The sequence below is a fragment of the Sus scrofa genome, chromosome 5 (genome assembly GCF_000003025.6).
Source record: "Sus scrofa isolate TJ Tabasco breed Duroc chromosome 5, Sscrofa11.1, whole genome shotgun sequence".
Classification (NCBI taxonomy): domain Eukaryota; kingdom Metazoa; phylum Chordata; class Mammalia; order Artiodactyla; family Suidae; genus Sus; species Sus scrofa.
Window position 1 is genome coordinate 51022671 of NC_010447.5, and position 27612 is coordinate 51050282.

The 27612-nt window shown below is 39.8% G+C and overlaps 1 protein-coding gene and 1 long non-coding RNA gene across 25 annotated transcripts in view; one reads left to right on the forward strand and one right to left on the reverse strand.

Annotated features, from left to right (window-relative positions):
* The window catches only part of LOC110260726, a 50865-nt gene extending 33189 nt beyond the window's left edge, over positions 1–17676 (reverse strand). Inside the window, exons 1-2 of one of the 2 annotated variants that reach the window (XR_002344084.1) lie at positions 17433–17614; positions 14457–14541 (exon numbers count right to left, since the gene is read on the reverse strand). This is a non-coding gene — a long non-coding RNA (uncharacterized LOC110260726). Of the gene's footprint in view, positions 1–14456; positions 14542–17432 lie in introns of both variants that reach the window. The other variant, XR_002344083.1, reaches the window with a different exon arrangement.
* Positions 17849–27612, forward strand: part of C2CD5 (C2 calcium dependent domain containing 5) — a 91769-nt gene continuing 82005 nt past the window's right edge. For 19 of the 23 annotated variants that reach the window (XR_002344081.1, XR_002344082.1, XR_002344080.1 and 16 more), the window contains exons 1-2: positions 17877–18065; positions 18220–18338. Coding sequence is in view for 20 of the 23 variants with exons in the window: in XM_021092223.1 (XP_020947882.1) it covers positions 18249–18338 (90 nt within the window). In the remaining 3 variants the exon portion in view is untranslated. Of the gene's footprint in view, positions 18066–18219; positions 18339–27612 lie in introns of all 23 variants that reach the window. The other 4 variants (XM_021092231.1, XM_021092228.1, XM_021092230.1 and 1 more) reach the window with 4 other exon arrangements.

Here is a 27612-nt window from a genome sequence, read left to right on the forward strand (position 1 = left end):
TGACTGAAAGTAAAATGCACACTGGAAAGAGTGTGAGTTAAGTTTTATTCACCTTACTGAAGACTATCGCCTGGGAAACAGACTCTCAAATGGCTCTGAGGAATTGCTTAGAAAAGGCAAAGGCAAGAGAGGAGCCAAGATATACAGAAAAAAAAATTGGCTTGGAAAAACGTGAAATCAAGCATAAAAATATTACTGCTAATCACAAAAGAATAGATGTCTAAAGTTAATTATTTGGGGAGTTCCTTGGTAGCTTAGTGGGTTAAGGAAGTGGTGTTGTCACTGCTGTGGCTTAGGTTCAATTCCTGACCAGGGAGCTTCTGAATGCCATGGGCATGGCATTAAATAAATAAATAAATAAATAAACAAAAAACGCCCATAAAGTTGATGATGCTGTGCTTTTCTGTGTATGAGAAGGTGCAAGAATCTGGGGTCACTGAAATTTTTCCTTGCGTATGTATTTCAACTATCTAGGGACCCAGTATATCCAAAGCACTGAATTCTTCTAGTTTCTCTCCATCCTGAATTCCCCTCAGGGTGTAGTTGGTGGGTGAATTCAGTAGCTAATGGCTTGATCCTTGTGGAACTGGTGTGGCAGGGAACAATTTTTTTCTTTGTTTATGTTAAAATCATGTGTAGTAGCTAATAAGTTTAAAATGCAGCTAAATTTGTCTTCCTGGTCAGAAAAAAAAAAAAAAATTAAAAAGGCTTTCTAATGGAGTTGGCTTTTTCCTAAATGCCCCAAGAATGCAGATGGAGGGAGTGGTTACCTTGACAATGATGAAAAACCTGCTTTCCTCAGGGAAACAAATGAAGCAACAAAGCAAGAGAAGGTGAAACTATTAAGAAATTTTGAGGTTTAACAGGGGCTTCCAAGTTTTTTACATGACACATGCTCAGACATGACATACGGACCAGATACCAGTTTTTATGCATGACAATAATGAATTGAATGTGGCTGGGCTGAGCTTGCTGCTGTTGAATATGATTCCAAACATGAGTCAGGGCCACATGAGACTTTATTCATTCCTATTTTCCTTTTATTATAAATCTTTGTTATATTCTAGTTTCATGATGTAATTTTGGTGTGCAAATTCCCAAAGGGAGAGGTCATAACCAAATTGTGATGACTTTTTACAGAGTCACCTGTGTTTCTTTCCCATCCTCTACCTCATCAACTGTTCAGAAGACTAGTATGGTGTGGTTGGTCTCTGTTTAGGACATTGCAAAGCTGAAATTAAAGTGTCAGCTGTCCTGAGATTTTATCTGGAGACTCTGGGGAGAAATTCACTTTCAAGTTCATTGGTATAATTGGCAGAATTCAGTTTCTTGCAGGGGTTGTAGGACTGAAGTCCTGCTTACTTGCTAGCTGTCAGTAAGGAACTACTCTCAGCAACTAGAGGTTCTCTTAGCCCCTTTCCCTATGACCACCCTTGTCACTTGAGGACATGGAAGGCCAGTCAGAACACAGTTCTCAAATGTTCCCTTCTTCAACTAGCCAGAGGAAATGCTCTACTTTTAAAGTCCCCACATCACTAGGTCAGGCCAACCCACATAATCTCCCTACCTAAGGTTACATCTTCCATGCCACAACATGATCACAAGAGGAAAATTCATCAGATTCATGGTCCCAGGAGTTATCAGGGCTCACACAACATGTGGTGGGAAATTTGGGAACCATTTTGGAATCCTGCTCACCACACAACCACCCATAAAAGTTTACCAGAATGGGGAGTTCCTGTCGTGGCGCAGTGGTTAATGAATCCGACTAGGAACCATGAGGTTGCGGGTTCGGTCCCTGCCCTTGCTCAGTGGGTTAACGATCTGGTGTTGCTGTGAGCTGTGGTGTAGGTTGCAGACGCGGCTCGGATCCTGTGTTGCTGTGGCTCTGGTGTAGGCCAGTGGCTACAGCTCCGATTAGACCCTTAGCCTGGGAACCTCTATATGCCGCGGGAGCGGCCCGAGAAATGGCAAAAAGACAAAAAAAAAAAAAAAAAAAAGAAAAAGTTTACCAGAATGGGGAAAGGGAGTATATTTTGAAAACAACCCAACAAATAAAGAACACTTAAGATTTTTCTTCATATTTTCCCCCACTTCCTCATGAAGAACCCTTCCTTTAATGGGATTAACCTTGGGCAATTCACAATTACATAGTTAATTTCATTCACTGCAATGACTATGACTAATCCAATTTTTCTAGCGTGACTCTGAACTTCAATTGGTTAGGCAATGAAGGTGGTAGGTAATTAGCATGTTCAGGTTATCCCTGCTTGCCAATTAGCTCTCCTGATTTAACTAATCCATAATGTAACAACAAAACATTTTTTGGAGAGCTAACAATATCAGGTCACAATGGTACTATTGCACTAGCGTTTTGCAGCAAGATACTGGGGGAAACTGGGATTTCTCTGTATATTACAACTGCATATGAATCTACAAATTTCTTTGTAAAACTAAAAGTTTAATTTAAAAACTCTCCATTTTTAGGGGCACATTAAATCCAGGTGCCATATGTCAGCCATCTGCAATGCAGGTCTTGATTTTGCTCCTTCCACAAGAAAAAGATATACATGAAAGGGGGCAGGATAGAATTAAAAGCTTGAGAAGCAGGAGTGGGTTTGGAATATACTAAGTGAGCAATCTGAAACACACTCAATGGAGAATGAGCAGACAGACTCTTCCTCAGCTGACTTGGCACTTTTTAGATTTTACAGAGCGGGTAAATTATCTATTCATGCTTCAAAATTTGTGCATTATTTAGATATTATGCCAAAAACCAGATGTTTTAAGCAAAAACATTGTGACTTTTGTAACTATGTAATAGAGAATAACTTTTAAAAAATTTAAAGGGAGTTCCCTTGTGTTGCAGATGTTTTAAGCAAAAACATTGTGACTTTTGTAACTATGTAATAGAGAATAACTTTTAAAAAATTTAAAGGGAGTTCCCTTGTGGTGCAGTGTTTTCACTGCTGTTGCTTGGGTTGCTGCTGTGGCCTGGGGTTGATCCCTGGCCTGGGAATTTCCACATGCCTTGGGCATGGCCAAAAAAATATAAAAACCCCAAACAGCAAGGTACCTATTTTCTTCTAGACATTTTTTCTGTAATTTCAGATACCATATCACTATGTGACAAAGAGGGCCCTTCAATGTGTTCTCTGCAGATAGGCTACACCCTAGGTGAGAAGAGAAGAGAGCTGAAATGAGCCTTTGATTCAACTAATTATGGTTTCTATTATAAAAAGGATTTAAAGTAACTATTAAGTTTTAGCTTGTAACATAATGAAACATCTATACAAGAAAGATATTCTAAGATTGACATCAATCTCAGATTTATTTATTCTATTTGACCCCAAGCAAAAATTTTCCAGGCAGATTCCAGATGTCATCCACTAGCTCTTTTCTCCTCTCTTCTTTGTTATTAAATCCTCAGGCCTCATTACTCTGAGCCTATAATAACTGAGGTCATTGAACTGAAGTGTCCTTACTCTGTTAATCCCTGCTTATTTTTCACAAAATTACCAATCTTCAGGGAACAACGGAGAAAGTTAGGTATGACAAAGGACTTCTAGAACATTGGACATTAACATGGGCCATGTGACAATCTCTCTTTTATCTGGAAAGAGGTGGATTTGATACACCTATCATCAGAAATTCAAGGCATCCTAAAGCTAGGATTATTTTATTCTCAATGTATAACTTTGAAAAACTAAAACATGATCTGAGGAACAGTATGAAGGATGTTTTTGTCTTTGTATCTTTATGTCATGAGAATTTTTATATGAGTGTTTTGAGGAAGGGAAATTTCCCCTTCTACCTCTCCTGTGTTCTTGCAGCTGGACTAATAATAAAATTGATACACAACTGATTAACAAGAGAAAAAGAAACAAAGCTTAATGTATGTACATGTAGGGCCCAGAGAAATGGGACCTAAGAAGTGGCCAAAGCAGGCAGTTTTTATACTTTTTAGACAAAAAAACCCCAATAAATTTGTGAGGAATTGGCATGACAAAGAAACAGGTTTGGGGTGCCCAAATAGTGAAGAATCTATGGGTAGTAAACTAAAGAAGTTGTCAGGTTTGTTTATACAGGCTTCTCGGCCCCAATTCCCTGTCTCTGGAGATAACCTCAGACACAAGGAGGAGGGCAGCTTTCACACGGGAGATATATTTCCTGTTTTCATGGAGACAGAAAGGAGGCTGAGTGTCCCTCTTGCATTGGCTATTTCTGAAGAAACTTCAATTCAAAATAATCACTATGCCGTTGAGATATGTTTTGGGGTGGCCTACTCTAAACCTCAACACATGTAACACTTCAATTAAAGAAGCCCACCTTTCAAGGCCCTAAATATAAAAAATAAAATATTGCAATCTGGTATCATTTTAGGCAACAAGGTCACTTTGAAAGTAAAAAGGTGACTAGGTCGAGATGATGGGTCTTGACTATACATGGACTTTTCAAACACTGGAAACAGTTAAGGAAAGAAATGTCAGCAGCAGATAGGCTGCTGCCCAAGACCACCATACCAGAGCCAGCTATCCCACCATAGGACGGCAGGCCATGCAGAGGAGACCTGAGACCCCTAGCTGCCAGCCAGTGCCAAACTGCTAGTTTGTAAGGCCACATTCCAGCCTGGCCAACCTATACTCAACTACATGAGTGGGCCCAGCAAAAATGACAGAGGAGCCATCCAACCACACTCAGAACTGTTGTAAATAAATCCTTGCTGTTGTCACCAAATTTGGGGGTGGTCAAAACAGATTGGAACAGCTGAGGAAGACTTCATGCAACTCAATATAGTTAAAAAGAAATAGACCCAAATGGAGTCACTTAAGTCCAAGACTGAATACCTAATATTAATTGCTGTCTCAATTCCCTAGGAATGTGAACTTTAACCAGTCAACCTGGAATTACCTGGTCAGCACTAGGTGAGGTAATCTGTCCAACAGGTCCTTTCTTTCCTCTTAGGAGGGTAACCCTAGCTGAAACTGCATTTTTTGCTAATAACTTTCTATTCCCATCCCCTTTTTGCCATTAACAACTTTCTCTGTTTTAGTTGGGGGAGTATCTATATGCTGCCTGATTTATGAATTTTTTAATAAAGCCAATTTTACACTTAGATTGACTAAGTTGGCTTTTTGTTGCTTAATATGTACAAAACTAGAGTCATTTTTCTTGCCTTTCAGAATCCACTTTTTCTAGTAATAATGCCTCCACTTCTTTTCCATCGTGATTTGAAACAGAGGCATGTTTTGCCTTCATTTTCTGTATTTCCCTTCCTGATATACAGTGTTTAAATCTCATCAATTCTTCCTTAATAATTTCCTTCTCCACTCTCCTTACTATTAACACTGTTACCACGTTTATGTTAATTTACTAACTAAAGCACAGCAGTGTTTGTTTTTGGTCTTCAGTTTAGGCTGAATCTTCATGGAACTGTCATAGTAAAATATTGTTCTGATTATGATTACTTTCCCAAAAAATCCTTAAATGTCTTCTTTTGCCTACACAATAGTGTCATTATGCCTTAGCCTTATCAATCAGATCACCTCCCTCCCAATTGATGTGTATTCCTGGGCATAACTCATCTTTCTTCCAAGTTATCCCTTTTCTCCAAAACCCTAAGTCCAGCCAAATAATCCTAATTATTATTTCTAGACTCTTCCATAAGCACTTATTTCTTCAATACTCTTGCTCTTCATTTTTTTTTTCTCAAATGAATCCCCACTTTCTAGACCTTGCTCGTCCCTAAATTTCCAGCTCAAATCTACCTTCCTTCCATATGAGGCTTCTTCCCTGACCATTGCAAGATTCCTTTTCTCTTTCTTTTTTTTTTTTTTTTTTTTTTTAAATGCATGGCATGCAATGGCTTAACGTGGGTTCTCACTTCCTGGACCAGGGATTGAGCCTGGGCCACAGTAGTGAAAGTGCTAAATCTTAACCACTGGACCCCTAGGGAAGTCCTCCCAGATTTCTTTTTTAACTCCTTTAACATTTTGTTCAAACCATTCAGTTAACACCCACCATATAGTCATTTATTATAGATTCCTTTTTTTTTTTTTTTTTTTTTGCTTTGTAAATTTTTATTGTTAAGACTAAAATTTTGGTTTCCTTGACTCAGTAATACTAAATTGCCTTTGGGTTTAGTGACTTCTTGCATCAGCTCCTGCAACTGTGCAATTTATTCATCACAAAAGTCATTAAGTTTTCTTCCAGTAGGGCAATTCCAAAACATGCTTTTTTAGTTGAATTTTGTCTGTTTTCATTAGCTGTTCCCATAGCACTACATTTCTCATGGTTAGTAAATGTTTTATCCACACACCTAAATTGCACACTTTTGGAGATCAAGGTCTTATGCCTTATACAAGGAAAGTGTTGTCAGTAAACAGGAACTGATGTTGAAGGAGACGGTAAGGCTGGGGTAGATGAGGAGAGAAAGGGCATTCTACAGGAAGAAGAGTAACAAGAGAAAAATGCAGTTTGTTCCAGAAATTGGACATATAATACCAAATAAAGGGCCAGTTTAATTCCTTAACAAGAACAACAAAAGCAGTGCTCGGCCATCCTTCTTCCCTTTGCTTACTTTACTCCAAGGAAAAATAGCGCTCATTTTTGCCTCAGGACTTTTACACTTGTTATGGAAAATATGATCACCAAAATAGAATTGTAAAATTACTTTGTTGTTTGCAAGAGCTGTGTTACAGGAAGGAAAGAGGGGGAGTGTTCACTAACCATAGGAAAATTACTACCATACCTTAGTTCCTTAACATATAAAATTACAGGATCTATATACCCCCTCCCACAGCCCCCAGTTTTGCCTTGTGGTTAGCAGGGGAGGAAATGCCTCCCAAGGCCCAGCGGGGTGGGGGAAGGGAGAGCCCTATAGTCAAAAGCTCCTGAGAGCTCTTTAAAAGGGCTGCTGTTTGCATATATTTGAAAGAGCCACACAGTCAGTTCAATAAAACACTCGGGAACAACCATTTACATGAGCCCTTAACTTTCTCTAACAACTGACACGTAGTACTATCTCCAGTCAACAAATTCATTTATTCAATAAGTATTTTCTGAGTGCGAACTATGAGAGACATCGTTCTAGGGAAAATACGCCTCACGATAATATGCAAAAATATACACGCAGAAGTTTTATAAAAAAGTAGGCAAGAATATATGCTGTGAGAATACTAACCAAAAGAAAGCTGATATAACAATAATAATATAAATGAAATATATTTTCATGCAAAAATATTACTACTGGGAGTTCTTGCTGTGGCACAGGGGGTTAAGAATCTGATGTTGCCAAAGCTGCGGTGTAGGCCATACCTTTAGCTCTGACTCCACTGCTGGCCCCAGAACTTCCATGTGCTGTGGGTTTGGCCAAACAAACGAAAATATACTACCGGTTCACTTTGTAATGTTGAAAGGAACATCAGGAAGATATCACAATTTTAACAGCCTCAATACATATACAGCAAAAAAAAATTTTTTATGAAACTGTAGAGAAAAATAAATAAACCCACAATCATAATAGATTTTTATGCAGAAGCTAATTTCTTTGCCATCCCTTTCTCCCTACATCTTTGGATTGAGTATTCTCCTTTTTTCCAGATACTATCTTCCTAAAAAAAAAAGAGCTATTTTCAAGTTATTCTATTTAAAATAATGCCTCCGTATTATTTATTATATATTTAATATATAATATACACACATATATATACATATTTGCCTGAAGTTACAGTATTCATTTACTTGTTTATTTACTTCTCCTCTACTAAAATGTATCCCATGAGGGCAGAGATATCATGTTTCTCATTCACCATGAAACCTCTGGTTCCCTGAACAGTTTCTACCACATACAAATATTTGCTGAATAAATGAATAACAATAGTTAACTGTTGGATACTTCTGTGTTCTAGAAATTTTAAATGTGTTACCTTAATTCTCCCAGCTCTTACAGAAATCCTTAATTTTTACAGAGTAAATAATTTACTCAGTCTCACACAGTAAATGACAGAGTTAAGATTTGAATTTAGGGATATTGCCTCCTTGCAAGTCCTTGGCAATCTATTGAACTTGAGAATCCACCATATAATTTTCTTCACAGGGATGTGATATTTTATTCATTCAATAAAAATGTATTGAATTGACTACTGTGGGTAATGTACCAGACGTGAAAGGATGAGGCAGAAATGGACAGTGCTTGATTTTAAGGGGCTTATATATTATTAGGGCAGAAGACTTTAAGCAACTATTTGCATAATTAATTATTTAGTCAAAATTATTTTGGTAGCAGAAGGGGTAACAAAGTACTATGATGCTACACAACAGGAGATGCTGAACTAATCTGGGAGTTAAGGTATGGTTTCTTTGAGGAAGTGACTTCTGGCTTGTAACTAATCCCTATTCATCTTTTAGATTTCAACTTAGGGTGTTTCTGTTGTGGCTCAGTGTGTTAAGAACCCAACTAGTATCCATGAGGATGCAGGTTCAATCCTTGGCCTTGTTCAGTGGGTTAAGGTTCTAGCATTGCCATTAGCTGTGGTGTAGGTCACAGACACAGCTTGGATCTGGTGTTGATGTGCCTGTTGCATAGGCCAACAGCTGCAATTCCAATCTGACTCCTAGCCTGGGAACTTCCATATGCCACAGTTTCTGCCCTAAAAAGAAAAAAAAAAAAAAAAAGATTTCAACCTAAATGTCACCAACACCCCAGATCAGGATGAGTAAAATAACTCACAATAGAAGAAATTTTAAAGCTTTTATTATGTGCATTTCTTGTAGAGGTGAAAACAGTTTCTCTTCTTCCCTTCTAGGTTCTTGGCTGTTCTAAAAATTAAGTTGGGGCATTCCCTGGTGGCCTATTGGTTAAAGGACCTGGTGTTGTCACTGCTGTGGCTCAGGCTGTGTGTATTCTGTCCCCTACACTCTGCTGTGGTGTAGGTTTCGTCCCTGGCCCAAGAACTTCTGCATGCTACAGGCACGGCCAAAAAAAAAAATAAAAAAAAAAAAATAAAAAAATAAAAAATTGCCATAAGACAGAATAACTGGAGAAAAGCATATTCAAATTCATATGTATGGCAGCCTCACAGAGATCATGAGACTCAAAGGCAGTCAGGAAACTGGAGGGTTATATACCATCCTGAGCTATAAAGAATAGGATAGGAGTCTGGAGTTTTAAAGAGAAGGAAGACAATTCACAGAAATTTGAGATCAGATGTTCATTAATTAGATATTTGCCCAACTATGCAGGTAAATCTTTCAGACAGAAAATTCATCTCTGGTAATAGGTCTCTCTCTCTGAGCGTAGCCCCCTATCTAAATTCTTTTAGACAATAATAGGAGAGGGAAAAGTTTTTCTTGAATCTGCTGGGTCTTGACTGACTTTAGCTCAAAATAATCCACATATGCCAAAGGGGCACATTTTGTGGTGGTTTATTCTGTCCCCTTCACTCTGAAATACAGAATTAAAACAGCTATGATAATGTTATTATGCCTAAGACACATACTTATCAAATACACAGTCAAAATAAAAAATTTCCTGATTGTTTCAACAGTGTTCTTACAGGTGATTTGTTAACCTAGGATCCAGTTAGGATTCTTACACTACGTTTGATAGAATTGTGTCTTAAATCCTTTAAAATATATAACATTCTGGAGTTCCTGCTATAGTGTAGTGGGTTAAGGATCTGATGCTGCTGCAGCTCAAGCTTAGGTTGCAGCCATTGCTTGGATTTGAACCCTGGTCCAGGAACTTCCATTTGCTGTGGGTGTGGCCGAAAAAAGAGAAAAAAAAAAATGTAACATTTTGCCACCTTTAAAAAATATTTATATATTGTTGGAGAAATTTGGTCATTTGTTTTATAAACTGCCCTTATTTTAAGTTTCCCTGATTGTGTTCCCATGAGGTTATTTAACATGTTCCTTTTTTTTTTCTTTTTAAGGCTGCACCTACAGCATATGGAAATTCGCTGGCTAGGGATTGAATCAGAGCTGCAGCTACCGTCCTACATCACAGCCACAGCAACGCAGGATCTGAGCCATGTCTGCAGCCTACACTTACATCACAACTCATGGCAATGCCAGATCCTTAACCCACTCAGTGAGATCAGGGATCAGACCTGTATCCGCATGGATGCTAGTCGTGTTCTTAATCTGTTGAGTCACAATGGGAACTCCAACATGTTCCTTTGTCTCCTGTAATACTGATGGTTAGGTATAGGTATTTCATCAGATTCGGGATCATTTCTTTTGGCAGGGATACTTCACGGGGGTTATGCACATCCTACAATATAAAATCAGGAGACACAGATGCCTAATTGTCTCTCCTTTTGTCATGTTTGCAGGCACTGATCAACATTGCATAAATTCTGGATTTCATTTGAGATTGCAGGTTGGTGATATTTAAATTTTAATATTTCTTCATTTATGAACTGGAATACTTCTATATAGAGAAATTTTCCTTTATAAATTATTCCCTCAGGCTATCCTGAGGTGCAGTTCTTCTAGGAAAGGCAAGATAAATGCTTCATTTATTCTCTTAATAGTTTCTGTTTTCAGAAGAATGTGTTGGTTTCCTAGCATTCTCCAAAGGGAATGAAAGTTTTTTTTTTTTTTTTTTTCCCCTTTGGGTGTACCTGTGGCATGCTGAAGTTCCTGGGCAGGGGTTGAACCCACACCATAGCAGTGATCTGGGCTGATGCAGTGACCATGCCAGATCCTTAACCCACTGCACCACAAGGGAACTCCACAACGAGGACTTTATACCATTGTTGTAAATGTTATAAATTAAAGGAGTTCCCGTCGTGGCGCAGTGGTTAATGAATCCGACTAGGAACCATGAGGTTGTGGGTTCGATCCCTGCCCCTGCTCAGTGGGTTAACGATCTGGTGTTGCCGTGAGCTGCGGTGTAGGTTGCAGACGTGGCTCAGATCCTGAGTTGCTGTGGCTCTGGCGTAGTCCGGCGGCTACAGCTCCGATTCGACCCTTAGCCTGGGAATCTCCATATGCCACGGGAGTGGCCCAAAGAAATAGCAAATACAAAAACAAACAAACAAAAAAAAGAGTCTATCTCATTGAAATCTAAGGAATTGGTGAAACTTGTGGCATGGTTCCTTTGAATTTATCATCTATTTCTTGGCATAGTACTGACAGGCCACCCAGTGCCAGGAAGAAGAATGTGCAAATATTCTTCTGGAAGATGGGGCTGACCCAAATGTCGTGGACGTCAGTGGCAACACTGCCTTCCACTATGCCGCCCTTGATCAGAATTCCTCCATGGCAGCAAAGCTGCTTTCACACAATGTCAACATTGAGGCGAAAAACAAGGTATGGCTCACCTGGAGTTCCCCTGGTGGCGCAGTGGTTAACGAACCCGACTAGGAACCATGAGGTTTCGGGTTCGATCCCTGGCCTTGCTCAGTGGGTTAAGGATCTGGCGTTGCCGTGAGCTGTGGTGTAGGTTGCAGACGTGGCTCGGATCCCGTGTTGCTGTGGCTCTGGCGTAGGCTGGTGGCTACAGCTCCGATTGGACCCCTAGCCTGGGAACCTCCATATGCCACGGGAGCAGCCCAAGAAAATGCAAAAAAAAAATTAAAAAACTCACTTCTGACGGACGCCCTCTTTAAGTTCTGAACATTTTTACTTTCTTATAAAGAGTGTGACAAGAATAAAGGCGAGTCCTCTGATCTTTAGCAAAAAGTTCCCCTAAAATAGAGTGATGCAAATATCTTTTCTATTTAAAAAGATCACTTGGGCTGGTTCATAGTGGGTGGATTGGAGTAAAGCAAGAGTGGAAGTGGGGCTACTTTCTCATCTAGGTGATAAATAATGGAGAAAAGTAAATGGATTCGAGAGATCTTTAGGAATTATAAACCACAGGACTTTGTGATTAATTGGGTGTCAAGGGTAAGGAAGAGGAAGAGTCAAGATAATTGTTAGTTGTGGCTAGAGTTTTCACAAAGGCCTTAAGTAGATATAAATGGAAAACCTTTAGGCTTTGCAATATAGACACTGATAAAGGGAGCTTGTTCTGGTGCTGGCACAATAAGAAAGTCAAGGCCTACATACCTGCCCATTACACCCATGTGACAGAGCTCACTGAATGCATTGATGGTGCTGATACAAAGCAATGTGTTCCACTTCAATAGTCTAACAATCTGGAGAAAGTCTTACTCAATGTGGTGAGGATGCCCACGGTCCATTAGGCATGCTTTTATATGATGCAAGGGGACCGATGGGAAGATGCTCCCTATTTGGCTCATTTTTAATCCTTTACTCAGCTGATTTGCTGCTTTAGAAGTAAATCAATGCAAAAGTAACTGAACCAAGTTCAAGTTGTCATTTGTATCTTCCCTCAAACTTACACCAGTGAGTTTCTGGCTTGAGCCCTTGACTAAGTAGCTGGTGATGTTACTGTTTGAGATGGGGAACACAGTGGAGGAGGACCTGGATTTTTATTTTGTTATTGTTGCTGTTGTTGTGGGAGAGGTAAAGAAAAATTCCGCTTTGGATATGTTGACTTTAAAGTCAATCTGAAATTCTAAATGGAAATAAAAACTAGGCAGTTGCATATATGGATCCAGACCCCAGAAGAAAGTTGTGGGTTAAACACAAACATGTGAGGAGTTCCCGTTGTGGCACAGTGCTTAATGAATCGACTAGGAACCATGAGTTTGTGGGTTCGATCCCTGGCCTTGCTCAGTGTGTTAAGGATCCGGCATTGCCGTGAGCTGTGGTGTAGGTCACAGACGCGGCTCAGATCCCATGCTGCTGTGGCTCTGGAGTAGGCCAGTGGCTACAGCTCCGATTAGACCCCTAGCCTGGGAACCTCCATATGCCTCAGGTGCATCCCTAGAAAAGACAAAAATAAAAACAAAAAAACCCCCATAAACATGTGATAATCCTTAGCTAAAGAGATAAAAATGAAAATTATGAACATGAATGAGATCACTGAGGGAGAGAGTACAGTTAAGAGGACCAAGAATGGAACCTGCAGAAAAACACATTATTTGTTAAAGGCAGAGAGTAGGCTGAGAAGACATATATAGCAGAATAAGTAAGAGAAGCTTGCAAGAGTTTTTCAAGAAGAGTAAGATCAGTTGTCAAATGCTATTCAGAGTTATGTAAAACGCAAACTGTCCACTGGATTTAGCAATCAAAGTTTATAAATGGCCTTAGTGAAAGCCGTTTTGTGGTGGTAGCTAAAGCCAGATAGAATAGTTTTAGGAGTGCCTTGGAGGTAAGGAGAATATAGACAACCTTTGAGAAGTTTAACTTTGAAGTGCGGGAGAGAGATGAAAAGATTTTAGGAAGCCAGGAAACAAAAGAGAGTAAAGTAGTAATAGCATATGTGTTGAATGTTACTTAAATTTAATTCCACAAACATTTGTGATCATAAGAAGGGCACAGGGTAGGAAAGTGAGAATTGAGAGACTAGAGAGTAGGAGACAGTTCTTCCCCTCAAGGTCCTCATAGTCGAGTAGGGGAGAGACAGGTAAATAACGATGTATACGGACAGTGCAATAATTCACGTGCTAGTTAAGTGGCAGCAAAGTTGCTGGAACAGATAGTATGTTTGTTAGGAAGGGGAATAGGGAAGACATTTGAAGTCACATTTAAACTGAGTTATTTCTTAAAAGTTTTCTAGGATAACTATGAGAAAGGCATTCTGAGCAGAGAGAAAAAGCATAGTTTATTGGAAAACCAGATGTAGCCTTTAAAGAGCATGAATTCTTGGAATGGCATTGTCTAGATATAAATCCTGCTTCCAACAGTACCAGCTCCTTGATTTGGGGTAATTATCATACCTTTGCAAAGCCCTGATTTCCTCAGCTATAAAATGAAAGCTGCTAATTCCTATCTCAGGTTTTCAGGGAGGCTTAAAAGCTGTTATGCACGGAATTCAGTAGCTGGTACACAGCAAATACTCAATATACATTAACTCTTGTTATTACTGTAGGATCTAAAATACAAAGAGTGGAAAGACCTGAAGCTAAAGAAGGTAATCAGGAAACAGATCATGATAGATTTGTCAGGAAAGTCAGCATTATTCCCAGCACTAATTAAACTGGTACAATTATTAGAAAACAAACTAAAGTTAGGCTTAATTCTATTAAAAAAACTTCAGGAAGCATCTTAATTATAATCTCCTGTTGATGAAGCCTAAGGCAACAGCTATGTACAAGAACCCAACAGGCTACTAATTAGAAGGCTGAACTGCTAACCTCTTAATTGTGCAATTTGCAATTTTTTTATTTTTATTTTTTTAACATTACAACTACTTGTAACTCTTATTTTCCATTAAGATTGTTGCTAAACTTCAGTTTTCTGATTTTTTTCTTTATATTTTTTGGTATTAAAAAAAAAAGATGGTAGTATGGAAGTACTTTCAGTAAAAAAGCTATTTCAACTCTACCACTAAAACAAAACACACCAGGATTAGTTGATCACATAGTGTAGCTGACCTTGCTGGTGGCCCAGGAGTAAAGAGGATTCAGGTTGTCCCTGCTGTGTCTTGGGTTTGATCTTTGGCCCAGGAGCTTCCATATGCTTCTCACGTGGTCAAAAAAAAAAAAAAAAAAAAGTAGAATCAGCTTTCACAAAACACCTCAGGTACATCTAAGGAAATTTGCATTGGAATTGTGTTCTATATACTTTCGTCACAGTTTGGATAACCAAAGTTTCTGCAGCATGGGGAAGTTCTCAGGCCAGGGCTTGAACTCCCACCACTGCTTTAACCAGAGCCATAGCAGAGACAATACAGGATTTTTAACCTGCTGTGCCAAGAGAGAACTCTTTACATTTTTACTTTGAGGTAGTGTTTCTCTTCTCTCTTTGGAGTTCAACTTCTCACTTACGTGAACAATCTTCCTTCTGCATAAGAAATTTTTTCCTTGAAAAGATGATTTTGGGTCACCACTGCCTAGAGTACTTAACCTGTTGAGTATTTTTTTTTTTTTTTACTGTGGTAAAATTGTTATAGAATATATTAATTTCAGGTGCACAACATAAAAATTTGATATCTGAATACACTGTAAAGTGAACAACACAAGTCTAGTTACCATCCAGCACTATACAATTGACTACTTACTTCTTTAATCATTTTGCTCACCTTCAATCCCCTTCTCCTCTTGTAACCACCACCATTTTCTCTTTATCTATGAATTTGGTTTTTATCTGTTTTTCGTTTTTTTAGACTCCACATATAGGTGAAATCACATGGTATTTGTCCTTCTCTGATTTATTTCACTCAGCCTGATACCTTCAAGACCCATTCATGTCGTCACAAATGGCAAGGTTTCCTTGTTTTTTTTTTTAAATGGCTAATTAATATTCCATCGTATACATTGTTTTCTTTATCCATTCATCTATCAATGATCACTTAGGTTGCTTTCATATCTTGGCTATTTTGTCAAAAATGCTGTAATGAAAATGCATGCATCTTTTCAAATTAGTGTTTTTGTATTCTAAAGATAAATACCCACAAGTGGAATAGCTGGACCATGTGGTAGTTCTTTTTAATTTTTTGAGGAGTCTCTATAATGTTATTCATAGTGGCTGCACCAATTTTCACTTTCACTAACAATGTAGGAGATATCCCCTGTCTTCACATCCTCTTCAACTTAATATTTGTCTAATAGTAGTCATCCCAATCGGTGTAAACTGGTATCTCATTGCAGTTTTGATTTGTATTTCCATGATAATTAGTGATGCTAACATCTTTTCATGTTCAGCATCATTATTGGCCATTTGTATGTCTTCTCAGGAAAAATGTTTATGTAGATCCTCTGCCCATTTTTAAATCAGAATGTTTGACTTTCTGCTAATGAGCTGTTTGAATTCCTTACACATTTTGGAATATTAACCCCTTATCAGATATATGATTTGTATTCCCATTCAGTAGGTTGCCTTTTCCTTCTCTTGATGGATTCCTCTCCTATGCAGAAGCTTTTTTAGTTTGATGTAGTCCCACTTGTTTATTTTTGCTTTTGTTGCCTTTTCTTTTGGAGTTGGTCCCAAAATTCAATGCCAAGACCAATGTCAAAGAACTTACTGTTTATATTTTCTTGTAGGAGTTTTATGGTTTCAGGTCTTACATTCAAATGTTTAATGGATTTGTAGTTAATTTGTGCCTGTGTAAGATGGTGATCTAGTTTCATTCTTTTACATGTAGCTGTCCATTTTACCACAGCTCCTTTGTTGTAACATAATTGAACATATATTGATCAGTCTATTTCTGGACTCTTTATTCTGTTCATTGATGTATGTCTATTTCTATGACAATACCATCCTGTTTTGATATTGCAGCTTTGCAGTATAGTCTGAAATCAGGGAGCATGATACCTCCAGTTTTGTGCTTCTTTCTCAAGATTTCAATGGCTATTCATGGTCTTTCCTGGTTCCATACAAATTTTAGAATTGTTATAGTCCTTTAAAAAATGCCATTGTAATTTTGATAGAAATTGCATTAAATCTCTAGATTGCTTTGGCTAGTATGGACAAACAATACTAATTCTTTCAATCCATGAGTATGGACTATTTTCTAATATATTTCATTATTTTTCAAAAAATTAATACTGAAAAACATTTTGACATTATTTCTCTCATCAAAGTCATACGTTTTTGTGTATCCAAGTCTTTACCTCTTTGGTTAAATTTATTCCTGGGTATTTTATTCTTTTTTATACAATTATAAATGGTTCCTTAATTTCTTGGATAGTTGGTTACTCATTTATAGAAAGCAAACGATTTCTATATATTGATTTTGAATCCTGCAACTATACTGAATTCATTTATCAGTTCTTAACAGTTTTTCAGTGTGGAGCCTTTCTAATGTCACCTGCAAATAATGACAGTTTAACTTCCTCCCTCCCAATTTGGATGCCTTTCTCAGTTGAGTACTAAAGGTAAAAATAGCATCCTGCTATCTCATTTGTGAATTTTCCTCTATTGATGAATCCAGTGGTATATTCTTTCTACTGTAACTGTTAATGCCAATTTTGGTACTTGTTAAGGCATGTATTGTTAATGCTGCTCTTGATATTTGGTATGGAGTGATTTGTGTTACCTCCTGTGTGTATGTCTCAATTTTCTTAATCTTTTTTTGAAGGTTTGAACCTACAGATTAGGCTTCATTTTAGCAATGTTTATCTATAGCTGTCTGTATCTGTAACTGGGTCGACTCTTCAAGATGTTTAATTAAGCTCAACTGGTCCATTTCTTGCATTTGAGCACAATTTCCTATGGTAGGAGGTTGTGAACTCCTGCCAGAAATCTTGGTATTTAGGTTTGTAGATGCTTAATAACCACACTGAGATGGTCTAAGAGTGGCTTTGGATTCCGAAGTGTTCAACACCCCACTCGCCCCCAAGACCTACCTTAACAACTATAACCCAGTACACCGTACACGTATATATATCTGAATAAGGAGTGCTACTTACTCCACTATCCAAAATGTTCCTGAAATTCCGCACTCCATTTCATATAAAACAAAAACTGTACCCTTCCCACGTAAAAACCAGGTAAGCTGATTTCAAGAACTAAATGGGTCGTAAAAGACTGGAATCGCTCCGCTGGTTGTCACCGTTGCTGCTCCTTCTGTCCCAGCCCTTCGGAAATGCAGCGTCGCAAGTGGGAAGGCAGCCGCCCGCAGGGAAGCCACTGAGGGAACCTGTGATTCACCCCCGGAAGACTGAGCGGGCTTTCGTCCTGGGCGCTAACCTACAGCCGGGGCTCGGTGGATGATGCGGGGCTCGACGCGTTCCCCTGCCTCCCGGCCTCCCCGAAATCCGTCCCGCCTCGGTGATCTGTAAGCGAATTTAGTCTCTCCCCGGAGAGGTGCGCCGAGCGCCGAGCGATCGATGCCTCCACCCCGCCCGGGGAGCCGCCATTTTGGGGGGAGGAGAAACGCTTGTCTGGGCTGCGGCGGTTCAACGGGATGCCGAGTGGCTTTTGCTTCTCTTGCCAGCGGTGTGGCGCCGGGTCAGAAGCCTCCACCGGGGCCACTCCTCTAGCTGCCTCTCCGGAATGAGGCCTCAGCTCCCGCGCGAGACGGCCCGCTGTCTCTTCTCAGAGTAAGTGGCGGCCAGCGGCGCAGCGCGCCTCCGCGCGCCCTCCGCTGTCAGTGACCCCGCGCGCTCCCTTCGGCGCGCGCCGTTCCCCGCGCGCTCCCGCCCCTCCCCCGCCCGCCTGGGCGCTCGACGCAGACTCGCTTGTTTGTTTCTGCAGGAGCCCAAGCAGAGGCCGAAGCCGAGACGATGCCTGGGAAGCTGAAGGTGAAAATCGTGGCCGGGCGCCATTTGCCAGTGATGGACCGAGCTAGTGACCTGACTGATGCCTTCGTGGAGGTTGGTGCAAGGTCCTGACCCTCCAAACACAGGGCACGCCAAGCCCTGTTAGGATCCTACCCATCTCGCCCGCAGCCCCTCAGCCCATTCCTCTGCCTCCTGCCCTGCCGTGTGCCGTGCTTGGCTAGCTCTCCCTCAAGGGTTGACTGCAGCCCATGTGATGGGTGCACGGCTCGCAGGCGTTGTCAAGCCCTGCCGCGCGGGGAGGCAGTTACTGCTCTGCCTCCTGGGGTGACCCTGATGTCAGGACGCCTAACAGGCCACCTGCCAGTCAGGAGATCCCAAGGCGTGGCCACGCGGCCGCCGAAACACACCCACCCAGCCACCCACCCCCAACCTCTTTTCGGGGCCGGACAGCTGGGCTTTTAATTTTAATGCTAAAGTGATGGAGATGGTGTCCGAAAGTGTAGATACAGTCCGTTATGGGCACTTGGAGAGCTGCAGGGTGATCCACTGTTTAACATCGTATTTTCTGAATCATCGGTTTAAGTTCTACAACACAACTGTAACACTTTCTTGTTCTTGTATAGACTGGTAGGTCTGAAGAAATCTTTCAGGGTAATTTAATGCCTTGAGGTAGCAAGCCAATTAAGTGCCAAGGATTTAAATTGCACAATTGCTTTTTAAATCTAATGATTAGTTTAAAACTCATGCAAATTAGCACAGGCCTAGGGCCCAGGAAAGTAATACACCAGAGTCTGAAAGAAGCCAAGTAGGATTGTAATAAAAATTGTCATGATGAGCCAGAGTGTTAAAACAATCATCATTTGGGTTATTAATCCTTAGAGTTGATAGATATATGATAATATACAGCCTGATTTCATCTCAATATAAAATGTTGGCGTTCCTGGCGTGGCTCAGTGGTTACGAACCTGACTAGTATCCTTGAGGACGTGAGTTTGATCCCTGGCTTCCCTCAGCGGGTTAAGGATCCAATGTTTCTGTGAACTGTGATGTAGGTCGCAGTCGCAGCTTAGATCCGGAGCCACTGTGGCTGTGGCGTAGGCTGGTCAGCTGCAGCTCCGATAAGACCACTAGCCAGGGAATTTCTATATGCCCTGGGTGTGGCCCTACAAAGACAAAAAAAAAAAAAAAAAAAAAAAAAAAAAAATTGATCTTCCCTAAAGATTCTCTAGCTTAAACATTGCTGCTGTTCTCAATCTTTTTTTTTTTTTTTTTTTTTTTTTTGTCTTTTTGCCATTTCTTGGGCTGCTCCCGTGGCATATGGAGGTTCCTAGGCTAGGGGTCGAATCGGAGCTGTAGCTGCCAGCCTACGCCAGAGCCACAGCAACTCGGGATCTGAGCCGCATCTGCGACCTACACCACAGCTCACGGCAACGCCGGATCGTTAACCCACTGAGCAAGGCCAGGGATCAAACCCGCAACCTCATGGTTCCTAGTCGGATTCGTTAACCACTGCACCACGACGGGAACTCTTTTTTTTTTTTTTTTCTTCAGTTCTCAATCTTAACTTCATTTTTATTTGAGAAACAGTTACTAAGTGTGTTTTGGGACAGGTGATAGGTCATGGCGATACACAGATTGTCAAAACAAAGATTATGCTTTCAAGTATCTCAGAGACTGACCCACACAGTTGAGGTTGAAAAATAATAGCTAACATGTATTGAGTTTCACTATTGCCAGGAATATTCTAAGTATTTTTCAATTCTTAATTCTTAAAATAGTCCTGCTATTGTATTGTTATTGTCCCATATTGCAGTTGAAGTATCTGAAAGATACATCAGATTTTTTTGTTTAGTGTCATATGGACTCTTGTTTCCAAACAATGTATACATATAATCAATCAAAGAATATCTGAAAAGGACCATGAAACCTCTGAAGTGCTAATGGAGGCTTGCTGGTATATAGAAACCTAGCAAATTCAGGAACCAAGGGGACACGTTCTCAGGTAATACTTGCATTGTCAACCTGTATTGACCCTGTTTTTATAGTAAAAATAGTTTACAACTGAAAAAAAAAAGCCTAGGAACAGTAAATAGTTTGCCTAAGGTGACTTAACCTTGTAAATCTCCATAACCTTGTGGTCAGTTTGAATCTTAACCACTGTGCTAATACTGCCTTTCCAGACAAGATGTTAAGTGTTTTTGTAGAATGTGGAATCTTAATTCTGTCACTGAAGTAAACATTTAAGGAGGCTTTCTAGGACAGTGACATTTGAGCTGGGTCTTGCAGGATACCCAGGATTTTACCAGGCAGAGGGAACATCAGAGGCACAGAAAGGGATACATGGCATGTTCAGGAAACTATCTTAGTTTGGTATGTGTCTGGATTCAAAGGAATTATGTGGGTAGTAGAGGTTGTGGGGGATAAGGCTGGAAGGGTAGGTTGGTGCCAAACCTCCTTTTCTATATTAAAGGAATTTTCCTTTGTTCTGAAAGCAGAGGGTAAGCCAGGGAAGCTTTTCAAGTAGAAATGAAATAAAATTGTGTTTGTGTTATGTTGTTTCTTTCTAGGATGAATAGTGATGTTATTGGTGGCTGGATAGATGAGAGATTAGACAAAGACATTAGTTAAGAAGGTAGTAAAATTATCCAGGAGTCTGTGCACTTTTTTTTAATAATGGCAATGGGAATGGATTAAAGGGGAAAGATTTGAGGGACATTTCTTTAACTAAAATTGTCAAGCCTTCTTAACAAATGGCTTTTGCCAGTGAGGGAGGGGTTGGATACAAGGGTGACTCATTAATTCCTTCTTTCAACAAATAATTATTATTATTATTTTTTTGCATTTTCTTGGGCCGCTTCCACGGCATATGGAAGTTCCCAGGCTAGGGGTCTAATCAGAGCTGTAGCCACTGGCCTATGCCAGAGCCACAGCAACGCGGGATCCGAGCCGCGTCTGCGACCTACACCACAGCTCAGATCGTTAACCCACTGAGCAAGGCCAGGGACCGAACCCACAACCTCATGGTTCCTAGTCGGATTCGTTTACCACTGCGCCACGACGGGAACACCCCAACAAATAATTATTAAGCATCTGCTATTTGCCAGGCCCTGTGCTAGTTACCAGTTCAGCTGATGCATCTGTGATGGTGAACAAAATATGGAGTTTATATTTTGGTGGGAGAGCCAGACATTAAAAAGTAAAGAAATGATTAATTTTGTAATTGTAAGTTGTGAATGAATGCCATGAAGGAAAAATGACAGAGAGGATCAGGAACTTCAGGGTGAAAATCGGTAGGCTTCTGAGGAACTGTCAGTTAGGCATAGACCTGCTGAATGAGAAGGAGCCTGGTGCTTAGGAAAAGAGAGAGAGTGAGAGTGTGTGTGTGAGTGAGAGAGAGAGAGAGAGCGTGTGTGTGTGTGGGGGGGGAGAGGGGCTGAGCGAGAGGGGCTGTAGGAGTAGAGTCTTAGCAGAGGAAAGATCCTGAGGATTTGTTTTGTTTTAGGAAGTGAAGTGAAGGGAAGTGAAGGAGAGAGTGCTGTTAGATGAAGTTGGAGAGTTATTCAGGGAACCAGTCATGCAGGACTGTAGAGGCCATGATTGAAGTTTGAATTTTATTCTCAATTCTGTGGGAAGCACTTGTTAGGATGAGCACTTTTGTGCTGTCTGGAGAATGGACTGCAGAGGAACAAAAGCTGAAGCTGGCGACTAGTTTGAGGATTTTGATAATAGTTCACAGAAGAGGTAGTGAGGGTCAAGGTGATGGTTTTGGTAATAGAAGTGGTTGGATTCTACTTTGAAGATAGACAGTAGAGAATCTGCTGGTGGATTGGTGTAGGGGACTGGGAAAGGGAGACTGAAAGATGACTTCTGGCTTTCAGAAATCATTGGAGTAGTTTTCTCTGACTCCATGGGGTTGAGACAGATTGATTGAGTGGGTAGAGAATCAGCTCCTATTTGGACATGTTAAATTTGAGATGCCTTTGGGTCCTTTAATTGGAGTTGTCACGGAGAAAGTTGGATTTTCTGAGTATGTGGTTTAGAAGAGAGGTATGAATTAAAAATAAAGTCACACAGGTCCATGCTTCTCAACTCTGGAAGACCCAGTGTTGCCTTTAAATAACAGGTAATTTGAAATCTACCCTTTTCTATTTTGGCATGATATCCATAACTAATATAACCTATCTATGCTCACAATTAAAAAAAGCAATATAGGAGTTCCTGTCGTTGTGGTGCAGCGGAAGTGAATCCGACTAGGAACCATGAGGTTGCACGTTCATCCCTGGCCTCACTCAGGGGGTTAAGGATCCGATGTTGCCATGAGCTGTGGTATAGGTCACAGACGTGGCTCAGATCCTGCTGTTGCTCCTATTGCTCCTATTTGACCCCTAGCCTGGGAACTTCCATATGCTGTGGGCGCAGCCCTAAAAAGCAAATAAATAAATAAATAAAAGTAAAAAGCAATATAATGCTCTAATTATAATATAGAGAAATAAAAACATTTTTAATATCTATTTTAATATGGAAGTCCTTGTTTATGACCACAAGTACAAAACATGAAGTAATCGAGTTGAGTCCATGAATATTTATTGAGCCTTTGTATATGTCAGAACTATACTGAATATGGTATAGCATGCTGAGGATAGAGCAATGAATAAAAACAAAAATTTCTTTAGTCATGGAACCTAAGTTGTAGTGGGAGGCAGGGTTAATAAAGAAGATATCTTAGTAAAAGATAAAGTATGCTAGATGGTGAGAAGTGCCCCATGTGGAGAAAGTAAAGCAGGGGTGCAGGCTATGGAGTGCCTCACCTCCAGGTAGAATCACATGAACATGACTGCTCCTCTGAGTGAGACAGTTTTGTAGTTTTGGCATCTCATAGGCCTTCACTGCCACTGATTATCAGTTTTTCCAAAGTAGTCGTCTCACGGAAAAGAGAGAGCTGTCCATTAATTTTCATAATGGTTGTGTTTCTTGACAATTATGTTTATTGAAACCCCATCACAATACTTATATCTATAAAACTGAGTTAGATTCTAGGTAGGTTTTTAACCCAAGTGACTGGTGGGGACATTTGAAAATCATGACACGAGACAAGTCTTCATAGCTGGGGACTGTCTCTTGAATTGCAGGATACCTAGCATCTCTGGCCTTAACCACTAAATAGTATTACTACTACTCCCCCAAAACACCCCTAGAAATTTCTAAAGTTCCCTTAGAATTGGTTCTGTTCCTTTTGCAAACCTCCGACTTTGGAGGAGAGAAGAGGAATGGATCCTTGAATGAACCTGACATTAGGACGTTTGTTAGAGGTGGAGGACTAGAGGGAGGAAACCGAGATGGTCATTCAGTGGGTGGGAGAAAATCAGGAAAGTAATGTCTAGGAAGGCAGGAGAAGACATTTCCAGAAAGAGGAAGGCTTCATCTGTCAGATGCACTGAGAGGTCAAGTAAGGGGGCAGAGAAATCACAGGGTTGGACCACATGGACCTGTTATGGATCTTGACTAGAGGACTGATAAAGAGGGTTAAAGTGCATGGGAATAAGGAAGTAGGAGCAGTGTGGACAGGCAAGCTGTTTTAGGAAGTAAGGCCATGAAGGGAGAGGAGAGGTAGTATGGTATTTGGGGGAGTACATAGCTTTTAGTGCTTTAAAAACAGAAGATAGTAGATCATATTGGTGTGCTAATAGGAATAATCCAACAGAAAAGGAAAGATTAATGCAGGAAAAAGGTGATAAAGAAGGATTACAGTATAATAAAGGGATAGATTGTGTGATATAGACTGTAAGTACTATATAAGCTCTGTGGAGAGGGACATAATGAAGCCTGGGCTGGGAGGATGGTAATGTTTCCACTGGCAAAGAGAAAAAGGGGGCATCTGAAAGAGAAAAAGGGGGCATCTGAAAAGATGAATATGATGAACTTGATAAAAGCAAAAGGAGGGAAAAGAGCATCTGTAATTGAAGGGAGAGTTGTCTTTTTGTCTTACTAGGGCTGCACCCGCAGCATACAGAGGTTCCCAGGCTAGGGGTCTAATCGGAGCTGTAGCTGCCAGCCTACACCACAGCCACATCAACACCAAATCCGAGCCTTGTCTGTGACCTACACCACAGCTCACGGCAATGGTGGATCCTTAACCCACTGCGTGAGGCCAAGGATCGAACCCGCAACCTTGTGCTTCCTAGTCGGATTCGTTTCTGCTGCACTAAAGAATTCCAAAGGCAGGATTCTTGTTGAACAGAAGCAGAAAATAAAAGTTGGCCGGGGGGAGGGGATACAGATTACCGAGTGGTCTGAAAACAAGGGGAAGAAGTCTGTACAGTAGAAGCTCTCTTGACCAGTTTCTATTAACTGACTCAGTACAGTCCCCAGTGCCCTGCATTTCTTTGGTAAACACATTCTTGAATACTCCATATGGTCAGCTTATCTCCCAGTGTGCCTGCTTCTCTCATCAGTTGACTGATAGGCTTTACCAAGAAGCAGTTGTGTTTATTCCGAAACTCGTCTATGCCAACTCTATTTTTTATCTATTATTGTTATTTGTTTAAACCTTATATAAATCAGTGAAATAAATGTGATAAAAATTTAGTAATGCTATATAAAGACTTAGGGAACAATTGTTAAAAAAATTACTCTTGAATTAGATGGAGATTGTAAATAATCTAGGATTTTAAATTCTGCTACCACATTTTAAAGACACTCAAACCAGCAAACACAGATGATACATTCTGTGTGGTTTATGCAAAAAAGATGATACAGAACTGTCAACAGTGGACCCTTGCTCAAAGAAGAGGCCTTAGTCTTAGATTAAAAGGTAGAGGAATGAATATTTAATTTCATGTTTGAATATCTGATTTTACCGAATTATTTCATTGACTAATCAGATATTGGTCCTGATTGCATCAGCTAAGGGAACTTCTCCTATATATGATGTGAGTTTAGGAAGCCAGTGAAGACCAAGTAGTATTTAAGGATGATTATTGCAGGAATCTCCAGGATGCATGGGATGAGATTCTGTACAAGGAAAGTATTAATTAAAATACATCTCAGAATTAATGTGCATGTTATAAAGTGTTCTGCTAAACTACATTATCATTTTATGTTTATCCAGGAGCCTCTGAGGAACAGGGAGAGGAAAAGAAATTAATATTTAATGAGCATTTTCTATCAGACATTTTGCTAGGTCTCTCTCTGCATTCCATTTAATGCTCATAGTAACCTGCCCCTTTTCAGAGGAGGAAGTAGCTTTAAATAACAGGTTAAATAACTTTCTCAAGGTAATTTAGCTAATGAGTGGGTAAAGAGAATGCTTTTACCTTACTAGGGAATCTCGTTAAAATCCCTGATGTTCTTTAAGTTGTAAGGCATTCATTTAATTGCTAAGTAATAAAATCTCCTTTGAATTAAATATGACCAAATGAACTGTGTTTCTTCTTTACTAGAAGGGGAATCACCAGTGTTGGCAGAATATACACTCTAGCCTTTTTCATCTTCTAAAATCTTGTCCTTTGTTTAGTGTAGTGTGGGGGCTATCAGAGTTTTACTGTATCTAGAACAGACAGAAGTTCCTTTGTAGTGCAGCAGGTTAAGGGTCCAGCATTGTCACTGCAGTGGCTTGGGTTGCTGGGTCGCTGCTGTGGCGTGAGCTTGATTCCTGACCTAGGGAACTCCCATATGCCATGGACATTACCAAAGAAGAAAGAAAAAAAAAAAAAGAATGGACACTATAGTGGGACAAAACTTGAAGAGGGGCTCCAAAGTCATAGCTTAAGAAATGATATGCTTGGTTTTTTTTTGTCAACCAACAGTATCCTTAAGTACATTTGGTTTAGAATGGTTTTATGAATCCTAACAACATTTTACTTCAAATAAAGCAGTTTTTAGATACATTGAACAATAAGTATTTCTTTGATATTTTGAATATTGAAATGTGATGCAAACTAGATTAGTAAATGAGCAGATTTCCTCCCAGGTTTATTTTCCCTCATTGAATTTCATTTCTTTAACATCTGTGATTTAGAAGTAAAAAAAATTATTACATACAAGTAATACAGTTGGCCTTTGTATCCCTGGGTTTTGCATCCTCAGATTCAACCAACTTCAGGTAGAAAGTATTTGGAAAAAAAAAAATTCCAGAAAGTTCCGAAAAGCAAAATTTGAATTTGTTGTGTGGCAGCTATTTACATAGTATTCACATTATATTTATAACTATTTACATAGCATTTACATTGTATTAGGTATTAAATTAGTCTAGAGATGGGTTAAAGAGTAAGAGAGGTCGCACATAGGTTATATGGAAATGCTATGCCATTTTATATTAGGGACTTGAACATCCACAGATTTGGGTATCTTGGAGTGGGAGTGGGTGGGAGGAGTCCTGGAACTAGTACCCATGGGAACTCAGGGACAACTTGAATAGTGTGCTCCCATTAGAAAAGATTAAAATACTCAGAAATAAAACTTGAAAGCCCCTGCTTAAACCACTATGCTCTGTTGCCTGCACCCTTATCAGTCCCTTCTTTAGAGATGATTGCTGTCTCTTCTTTGGCATGTGTTCACCTTCTCCTTGTCCCCTACTTAAAAAAAAATAAAACTTGTACACATATTTTAAAAACAAATGTCATCATACTGTATATATTCTACAACTTGGTTTTTTTTTTTTTTTTTTGGTTATCATGTCATCAACATCTTTCAATGACAGTACATATATCAGCTCTGGTCTTTTTTTTTTTTTTTTTTTTTTGCCGTACCCACAGCATATGGAAGTTCCCAGGCCAGGGCTTGAATTCAAGTGGCAGCTGTGGCAATGCCATGTTCTATACCCTGTACCACAGTGGGAACTCCTCAACTGCATTCTTTAGTAGGGAGCATGTGATTTATTTAGCCACTTTCTTGTTGAATGACTAGGTTTTGGTATATTTTGGGGGAAAGAGCCATATCTGAAAGTGCTCCATTAGAATAAATTCCTGAAAATGAATCCAGAGTTCTGTCCTATAATTTGTATCAAAATTAAGTTTTTGCCACTTGAATTTTATTTTGATTTTTGATGTTTTTGAATTTTAAAATGATCCATTTAAAAATAGGTAACATAGGGAGTGGTTTTCTTAAGATTACCAGAGATGCTGTCTCCTGGGCTTAATTCCTAATTTTGCCCCAAATAAAAGTTAACTCTCAAAAAAAAAGGTAATATGTGTGCATGGATCAAAATGGAAAAGGTGCAAAATGAGTCAGCCTCTCATCAACTTTACTGTTCTGTTCTTTTTAGTGGCCACTGTTAACATTTCTTGTATATCCCTCTAGAAATAATCTGTGTATATATAGGCATATATTATATGCCTTGTAACATTTTGCTGTTTTTTTTTTCTCTGCA